A 9,478-nucleotide genomic window follows, 5' to 3' on the forward strand; every position below is an offset into this window, starting at 1 on the left:
CGGTAATTCGTGTCAGGTCCAGTGGGCTCAGGGCGTGCAGAGCTGAGGGTCAGCCTTGAGGCTTCAGGCATCCCCAACAGGGAGCGTTGTGTCCCCTCGTCTGCACCTGTTGCAGGCCAGCCAGACCCCCTCTCTGCCACATCCACAGAACCAGACCCCATCCCTGGCTCTGCCACACTCCCTGTCTGCCTCTCTGACACCTTTTTCCTGCCCCCAGTAGTGTTTGTTTGGTTGGTTTTTGTGCCACAACCTGCAGTGCTTGGGCTACTCATGGCTCTGTGCTCAAAGGTGATTCCAGGTGGTGCTCGGGGAACAGCAGAGCAGCTGTAGCTCTCCCGTGAGAAGGACACATCCGGGGCCGGGTTAGTGGAGGATTGTCTTGCGTGTGTGGCCCCAGCGCAGACAGGCAGCCCAGGGGCAGCGCCTCCTGGCAGCTCCGCTGGACCTGGCACCTCTGCCTCTCCTTCCAGGGCCCAGATGGAGCCGGGTTCTGCAGTGGGGGCCCTCTGCGCCCAGAGCATCGGTGAGCCGGGCACGCAGATGACCCTGAAGACCTTCCACTTCGCAGGCGTGGCCTCCATGAACATCACGCTGGGGGTGCCCCGCATCAAGGAGATCATCAACGCTTCCAAAGCCATCAGGTGCCCCTCTTCCCCGTCACCTCCCTCCTGGCCTGCACCCTGTGGTCCTTTAGGGCTGTAGATTAAGCCCTGAGAGGCATGTTGCCAGGGATCACACCATTAAGTGGCAAAGGGCCTCTGTGGCAGGCCTGATGCCGTGAATCTGACCCCCACTCCCACGAGTTGAGTGCGGTCCTGGCGATGCTGGCCCCAGCAGGCATAAGGACCACGACCGGGTGTGCAGTGACAAAGCCCACCCATGGGACTGAACGCAGTTAAGCCCAAAGCAGCGCCATGTGAGCAGGGCCATGTGGGTGAGGAGCCGAGACCACAGGGAAACGGGAGCAGTGTTGGTGGTGTCCATCAGAGTGCGTGGGCCGGGCGCCTGTTTGCCATGCCTGGGGGGGATTTATGAGGATTGAAACACTGGCTGAGAGATGGCACAGCGGGCTCAGTGCTTGTCTCGCACTTATGTGCACGCAGCCAACCCAGGGCCCATCCCTGAGAGCTCCACGTGGTCCCCCAAGCCCCACCAGGAGGAATCTCTGAATGCAGTCAGGAGTCAGTCAGCCCTGAGCACTGCCAGGTGTGTAGCAGAGAGGAGATGGGTCCCACAGCGTCTTCTCTGAGTCGCTCATTCACAGACAGAGCGGAAACTCACAGTCGGGCTCACACCTCAGTGCCAGGAGTGCCTGCTCCATTGCCGGGGCCTGGCCCACCATGATTCTCAGCCGCCCTTCGGTGTGCCGGCAGCACCCTGCTTTCCTGTCACGCGTGCTCAGTGGGTTTCCCCTCCTGCCCCTAGCACACCCATCATCACTGCCCAGCTGGACAAGGACGACGACGCCGACTACGCGCGCCTGGTGAAGGGGAGAATCGAGAAGACCCTCCTCGGGGAGGTGAGCGGGGCCCTGAGCACGGCCCCACCGCCTTGCACTGTCCAGGCCCCGCCCGGAGATGCGTCGTCTCACCTTCTTCCCTTTGACAGGCAGATTTCTCTTCTATTTCCCTTGGGCTGCACCCAGCAGTGGGTAGGGCTTGCGCCTGGCTCTGTGCTCTGGGGTCACTCCTGGCGGGCTCAAGACCCTGTGGCGGGGCTGGAGTGATAGCACAGCGGGAAGGGCGTTTGCCTTGCACACGGCCGACCTGGGTTCGATTCCCAGCATCCCATATGGTCCCCCAGTAACCCCTGTGCGTCGCCGGGTGGGGTGTGACCCAAAAGGCAAAAAAAAAAGACCCTGTGCGGGGGGCTGGAGCGATAGCACAGCGGGTAGGGCGTTTGCCTTGCACGCGGCCCACCTGGGTTCGGTTCCCAGCATCCCATATGGTCCCCTGAGCACGGCCAGGGGTAATTCCTGAGTGCAGAGCCACGAGTAACCCCTGTGCATCACCAGGTATGACCCAAAAAGCAAAAAAAAAAAAAAAAGACCCTGTGGGACGTCAAGGATCAACCTGCATTGGCTGTATGTAGGGCCAGCACCTTACACTGCACTGTCGCTCCAGCCCTGGCAAACCCGTTTCTCTCTTGAACATATAACACGCTCACTCGCTCTCACTCTCATATACACACACATACAAAAAAATATAGGGGTCATGGCACTTGTCTTGTATGTGGCCAACCCAGGGTTGGCTCCCCCCGCACCCCACATACTCACACATACCCCCAGGACTGATCCTCAAGCACAGAGCCAGGAGTAAGCCCTGACCACAGTCAGATGTATCTCCCTCCCAGAATAGTAAAATCTTCATTTAAAGGGGCTGGAGTGACAGCACATCGGGTAGGGCATTTGCCTTGCACGTGGCCGACCCGGGTTTGATTCCCAGCATCCCATATGGTCCCCTGAGCACTGCCAGGAGTGATTCCTGAGTGCAGAGCCAGGAGTAACCCCTGAACATCGCTGGGTGTGACCCAAAAAGCAAAAAAAATAAATAAATAAAATAATGACAGTGAAGACCAGAGTGGGGGGCTGGAGAGAGGCTCCGTGGTAGAGTGTACCACGCGTGCTCAGGCCTCAGGTCACTCCCCAGCACTGCAGTGGCGCTGGAGACAGCCATGGGGGTGGTGGGTCATACCCTTGTCTTTGACACGGCAGATTTCAGAGTACATTGAAGAAGTGTTTCTTCCTGACGACTGCTTCATCCTTGTCAAGCTCTCCCTGGAGCGGATCAGACTGCTGAGGCTGGAGGTGAGTCCCGTGACCCCGCTGCAGAGATAGCCACTCTCTGCCAGGCCTCGGGCTTCTCTGCGAACCCGGGTGGGTCTCAGTGAGGTTCGAGGCAGGGGTCCTGCACAGGCTTCATCTGCCACAGGGGACGGCCATTGAGCCTTCGCATTCTCTCTCCAGGCCTTATCCCAACACAGGAGTTAACAGCTGTAGCTTCATAGGAAGCTGTAATTCTGCACGGGCCACACTGCCTGTTGTGGCAAATTAGTACAAGAATCAGGTCCAGGGGCCAAAGTGATAGCACATCTCGATGGGCGCTTGTTTTGCATGTGGCAGTCCTGGGTTCAGTCCCCAGTGTCCCACGTGGTACATGGTCCTCCAAGCCCTCTGAGGAGTGCTGAGCACAGAACCAGGAGTAACCTCTGAGCATGGCCGAGTGTGACCCAATAACCAAAAAAAAAAAGAATTGGGTCTGGCCAGACTCTAGGGACAAGTCCATTGACCCCTACGGTCATGACTCCTGGGTAGAGGGCGCTGGGCAAGGCTGCCAACCCACTGCCGGGTACCTGTGTCTTCCTGGGCACTGCACGTCCACCCCAGCTCCTTCCCAGCCCCTTCTCCCTGTGCCATCTCCTGGGGCTTGTGGCGGCTAACTTACGGACCGCACAGCCTTCTCCCGCTCTTGGGCTCCTGGGCTTTTTCTGCCTCTTTCCATGTGGCTCTTCCCTAAGGAGCTGACAGCGACGCTTCCCGCTCTCCCGTCCCCTCAGAGCTCCACTGAAGCCCGTGCAAGTGACCACAATAGAGACCGCGATTCCACTGAGCCAGAAAGCTGTTTGGGCGCAGGGAGGGGCTGGAGAATCCACCAGGATTAGACCAGCACCGTCTCCTGGGCCCTGGCCTGCCTGACACCCTGTATCCCTCGGCAGGTGAACGCCGAGACGGTGCGCTACTCCATTTGCATGTCCAAGCTGCGGGTGAAGCCGGGCGACGTGGCCGTCCATGGGGAGGCCGTGGTGTGCGTGACCCCCAGGGAGAACAGCAAGAGCTCCATGTACTACGTGCTGCAGTTCCTGAAGGAAGATCTCCCCAAGGTGGGCCCCGCCCGCCCGGGCTCCTCCCCTCCCGGCCCTCTGCACTCTGCCGCCTGTCCCTGAGCCTGTGTCCCTGCCCAGGTGGTGGTGCAGGGGATCCCCGAGGTGTCCCGGGCCGTCATCCACATCGATGAGCAGAGCGGGAAGGAGAAGTACAAGCTCCTGGTGGAGGGCGACAACCTGCGGGCCGTCATGGCCACCCACGGCGTGAAGGGCACCCGCACCACCTCCAACAACACCTACGAGGTCTGCTTCTGCCCCCGCCCCCCCCCCCCGCGCGCCCCCTCCCCCCACCCCCAGCACTACAGCCTCCTGGGAGCTCTTCCCTCACTCGCGTGTCTGCAGGTGGAGAAGACCCTGGGCATCGAGGCCGCCCGCACCACCATCATCAACGAGATCCAGTACACAATGGTCAACCACGGCATGAGCATCGACAGGAGGCACGTGATGCTGCTCTCGGACCTGATGACCTACAAGGTGAGCAGAGTCAAAAGCCCAGTAAAATTAGAGCTCGAAGATTCCTGTGCTGACCAGTTTATTCAGGGGCTGGAGCGAGACTGTCGTGGGGGCGCTGGCATTACACGGGGACGACCCAGATTGATCCCCAGCATCCCATATGCCAAACACCGCCAGGAGTGAGCCCTGAGTGCAGAGCCAGGAGTAATACCTAAATATCACTAGGGGTGGTCCCCAAAAAAAACCTCAAAAGGCCACCAGAGGGCCCTCCAGCCTGTGCTTGGGGTGACCCTGAGCTGTGCGCAGGGAGACGACCTGGAGCTACCAGCTCAGCAGTGCTGAGCCACCACGCACTGGGCATGTGCTCCAGCCCGTCATGTTGGATCCCCAACCCTCCTGGGACCCCTCGCTTGGGCATCACCCGCTGTCTGTGTGGCTGGGACTGGAGTTGGGTTTCCGGGGGCTCAGGTCTCTGCCCAGAGGCCATGTTCTTGTTGGTTTTGGGGTTTTGTGTTATTTGGGTCTCACCTGGTGGTGCTTGGGGCTTCCTCCTGGCTCTGAGCTCAGAGGCTACTCCTCTGATGGGTCACTCCGCTCATGGGACAGCGTGCGATGCCGGGGATCAAACCGGCTCAGTCATGCGGAAGACAGGTGCTCCTCCTACTGTACTGCTACCGTTCAGACCCTGGGAGAGAGAGAGAGAGAGAGAGAGTGTGTGTGTGTGTGTGTGTGTGTGTGTGTGTGTGTGTGTGTGTGTGTGTGTGTGTATTTGAGTCACATATGGCAGTGCTCAGGGATCACTCTTGGCAAGCTAGGGTGTGTGTGTGTGTGTGAGTGAGTGTGTGTGTGTGTGTTTGGGTCACATATGGCAGTGCTCAGGGATCACTCTTGGCAAGCTGGGGGACCTTATGGTGTACCAGGGATCAGGCCTGTGTCATCCACATGCAAGGCAAGTGTTCTACCCGCTGTAGTGTTGCTCCTGCACACAATTCTCAGTCTCAGTTGTTCATTGCAACAGCCCCTGGCCCTGAGTGGACCGGTTTGTGTCCTCAGTGATGCGGGGGACAATAGCTGTGGGATCTCATGTCCAACAAAGGGTGAAACCCCCTTACTTGGACAGTTGAGGGGCTGTGGTGGGCTGTCGTGGCCCCAGGCCCCACTGAGCTGACCGCTGACGCCTCAGGGTGAAGTCCTGGGCATCACACGCTTCGGCCTGGCCAAGATGAAGGAGAGTGTGCTGATGCTGGCGTCCTTCGAGAAGACTGCCGACCACCTCTTCGATGCTGCCTACTTTGGGCAGAAGGACTCCGTGTGCGGTAGGTTCCGGCCTTGTGCTCACAGCCGGCTCAAAGCTCCAGTCCCAGGAAGGCCTGGGGACGGGCGGGGCCCTCAAAGCAGTGCTCGGGGCCTCAGGGGCCATTCCGGCTATGTTCAGCCAGCCGAGCTGACTGTGCTCAGATTCAGTGGGCCGGGTCTGTTGGTGGCGGGCTGGGACTCTGACCCTGAGCTCTCGCAGCCTGGAGGCCTGTGTGTGTTAAGCACCAAGGTGAGCCAGAGAGCTGGAGTCCCGAGTTGGATCCCTGGCATTGGGTGATCCCCCAGCACAGAGACACACACACCCTCAACAGGCATGCACACACGCACGCACACATACACACACACACTAACACACGCACACATACATACAGACACACAGAGACATTGACACACGCAGACAGACACACAGAGACATTGACACACGCAGACAGACACACAGAGACATTGACACACAGAAACACACAGAGACATTGACACACACCAACAGGCACACGCACATGCACACACATCCAGATACAGACACACACACACATACATACATACATACAGACTGACACAGAGACACTGACACACACACACACACACAAACGCACCCAGAACCATACATACATGCACACAGCACACAATACACAGACACTCATACACACATACAGACACACACAACATACACACTGACACGCGTGCATATACTGACGTACACACATACACAACACACATACATGCACACACAGAACAGCAGGTCACGGGACGAGAGCTGGCGGGTCACTAGGTCATTATAGCTTGCCATCCCGCATCACTGCCTCTACCTGTCATGTGGTTTGGGGTCCAAGAAGAAAGGGCACTAGGGATGTCCTAGGGGCTTTCTGCTGGTCAGGGCACCCTCTGCGCTGTGCCCGGCCCTCCTGCTGCTGAGCCCCCTGCTAGTGGTTTCTGCTCTGTCAGCACCGCCAGGCTCTGCCAGGGAGATCTGAGCCCAGGAACAGGAGGGAACAGGCCCTGAGGGGAGGGGAGAGGGGCAGGAGACCAAGCTGCTGGCCTGGGAGAGCACCGAGGAGGAGGGCCGCCCAGCACAGTGCCTGCTCTCCTCTCTGCCCAGACCCGCCTCAGCTCTCGCCCCTGCGCGGATTTGCAGACAGGGTTAGGAGCATCTTGGCTCCTGAAGTGAACACTTTCTTCCTTTCAATAGGGGTGCAGTTGCAGGGGAGGGGAGAGGAATCATGTGCGACCGTGAGAGCTGGAGGGAAGAGGGAGGGGAGGGGCGGCCCAGGCAGGAGTGTGGGCGGGGCCCCACCGGTCCCCTGTCGCCCAAAGGCCAGGACTGGCCTGTAGAGCTGGGGCTCATCCCTCAGTGCCCCCTCCTGCCACTCCAAGCCCATCAAGCTGCAAGTCTGGGGCTGGGGACCCGTCTGCTCAGCCACGCCGCGCCCTATAGGGAGGGGTACCTGCTCATGGCAGACCTGGGGCTTCCAGAGCATCGTTTGGGATCCGTGCAGAGATGAGCCGACAGGCTCCGAGTCCCTGGGCTGGGCCTTGCCCCCGCCAGCCACAGTGCAGCCTGCAGCCACGGGCAGAAACGCCCTCTGGCGCCCTCTGACCTCTGCCCACTTGCTTTCAGGGGTGTCCGAGTGCATCATCATGGGGATCCCCATGAACATCGGAACCGGGCTCTTCAAGCTGCTGCACAAGGCCAACAGGGACCCGAATCCCCCACGGAGGCCCCTCATCTTCGACACAAACGAATTCCACATCCCCCTGGTCACGTAGTCCAGGAGGACACGATCCCTGCCTCGGCTCCTTCCCCACCTGGAACGGGCCCCAGGCCAGCTGTTGGGATTGGGGGCCTTGTGTCCAGCATGCTGGGGAGAACCGGGGGCACATCTGGTTCTGGCTCTGCACTTGCTGCCGCCCTCCCTGACTTGGCAGAGGCCTGGCCACCTTTTGCCCTTTGCGCGGTGCGGCTGGCTGAGCTGGGCCGCCCTGCAGTCTCGTCTGCAGAAGCACCCCCACCCATGACCTCCTCACAGCCGTCGCCGGTGGGGACCTTCCTGCAGGGCACTTGCAGGGCGTCTCCACACACACTAACCCCCAGGCTGGCTGTGGCCGTGTCCAGATTCCCCAGGCTAACCAGGGCCTGGAGCATGGCAGGGTGGGCCCGAGGGGACGGAGACCCTGCGAGTGGCCAGGTCCTGTGTGACAGCACCGCCAGTGGCGCTGCGTCGGGGCAGACGCGGCCCTGGGAGCTCTCCCCGGCAGTGGCTTGGGTGAATAAGAGAAATGCCGTGGGCAGGTGTGGGGGAGGCTCTGGCCCCGCGCTCGGGCTGTGGTGCCAGGTATCGAACCTAGGTGGGCCACGTGTAAGACAAGCGTGTGCCAGCCCATTTTGTTGGGTTTTTAATTTTGTCTTGATGTTGGGAGACAGTGAATGTGGCTGTTTCTCAGGTTACACTGACATTCTTTGAACTTCCTTGCCGTGTCCCGGTTCTGAGTTCATGCTGCTAAGGTGCTCAGTGTAGCTGTTTGTTCTTGGGTGGGGGCGGCGGGTGGTATTGTTGGGCAACCTTGTCCCCAGGCAGCCGATCCCTGCATCTCTGCGAGCCCCAAGCTGCTCCCCATCCCGACGGGACCCCGAGTAAGCCCAGTGCCTGCCTGGCCACTGAGGCCAGTGCTCGGGTCGAGAACGTCTTCAGTTCATCCAGGAGCAGCCAGAGATTGTGCGGGGGGGCGGGTAAGGCACTTGCCTGGCATAGGGCCAAGCCACGTTCAGTCCCTGTCACCACATGGTCCCACCAGGGCGACCTGAAAACAAGATTGTCATCTGGTTGTGTGGCCTCCCTGCAGCCATGTTGGTGCACGGTGACGGAGCCACTGCTCCACGCTTAGCCTGCCGCCTTCACTTTCTCACTGCCCAGCCTGGTTGGGGACAGGCTGGGGTCCAGTGACATCCTTCGGCAGTGTTGCCACTGGACAGCACCACAGTGCCCTTGGAGCTGTGCCCGTGGCCAGAGTTCACCCCCTGCTGCAGCCAGTGCATTGGACACCAGGCCCGTGGGGCGCCCGCCCAGAGTGGGCCCAGGAGGGACGGGACGTGGCTCTTGCCTGTGGGGAAGAAATAAAACTTGAAAGTCCTGCCTCGTCCTTTAAATGATAGCGTTTCCGACCACAGGCTCTCGGCTTCCGCCCTCCACCAGCTTTGGTACAAAGGGTCAGAATGACAGCTGGCTCCTTACAGCCCTATAAAGGAGTCAGTTCAGGGCTGTGGAAGAGGGAGAAAGTTCTGGAAGCTCCGGTGTCAGTGGCTTGACGCATGAGCTCCTGCTTCCGGTCCAGCGGTGTGCCGACTCGTACCTGATTGTCCTGACTCGCTCTCAGTCTTTTTTCAGGATTTTTACTGCCTCGTTCTCCTCCCACCACAGCTTGTAAGAGGGAAAACTTCCTCTGTGTGAAACCGTGGCACTTGGTCCCTGCAGGCTGTGCACAGTAAGGGGGCCACCTGTGGGCACTACTGAAGCCCTGCCTGTCCCCACTGCCACCCCGCCTGGTCAGATCAGGTACCGGCTTACGTGTTTTTATCCGTTCAACAAGGACGGGCTGTGCCGGGCACTGCCAAGGCCCTCAGAGCAGTAAGGGACAGCCACGTCTGCGCTGGTCTGTTTAAATGCATGCCAGGGAGAACAGCCGGAGACAGTACAGGGGCTCGGGCTAGGCCGAGCAGAGAGGGTCTGGGTCAGACTTAGCACAGGTCAGTGTCCAGTACTGTCCAGGGTCAGAGCTGCCTGGCTCTCTGGACACTGATGCACGTCGGGTCTCACTGGGGCCAGGGAGATAG

At 59.9% G+C, this 9,478-nt stretch overlaps 1 protein-coding gene across 1 annotated transcript in view; it reads left to right on the forward strand.

The window, feature by feature from the left end:
* Positions 1-8,778, forward strand: part of POLR3A (RNA polymerase III subunit A) — a 42,165-nt gene extending 33,387 nt beyond the window's left edge. Inside the window, exons 24-31 of the mRNA XM_055132362.1 lie at positions 471-641; positions 1,426-1,519; positions 2,714-2,806; positions 3,715-3,879; positions 3,961-4,125; positions 4,225-4,356; positions 5,519-5,651; positions 7,268-8,778. Coding sequence (XP_054988337.1) covers positions 471-641; positions 1,426-1,519; positions 2,714-2,806; positions 3,715-3,879; positions 3,961-4,125; positions 4,225-4,356; positions 5,519-5,651; positions 7,268-7,416 — 1,102 coding nt within the window. The 3' untranslated portion in view covers positions 7,417-8,778. The remainder of the gene's footprint in view (positions 1-470; positions 642-1,425; positions 1,520-2,713; positions 2,807-3,714; positions 3,880-3,960; positions 4,126-4,224; positions 4,357-5,518; positions 5,652-7,267) is intronic.
* Positions 8,779-9,478: the final 700 nt, after the last annotated feature.

The sequence above is a fragment of the Sorex araneus genome, chromosome 3 (assembly GCF_027595985.1).
Source record: "Sorex araneus isolate mSorAra2 chromosome 3, mSorAra2.pri, whole genome shotgun sequence".
Taxonomy (NCBI): Eukaryota; Metazoa; Chordata; class Mammalia; order Eulipotyphla; family Soricidae; genus Sorex; species Sorex araneus.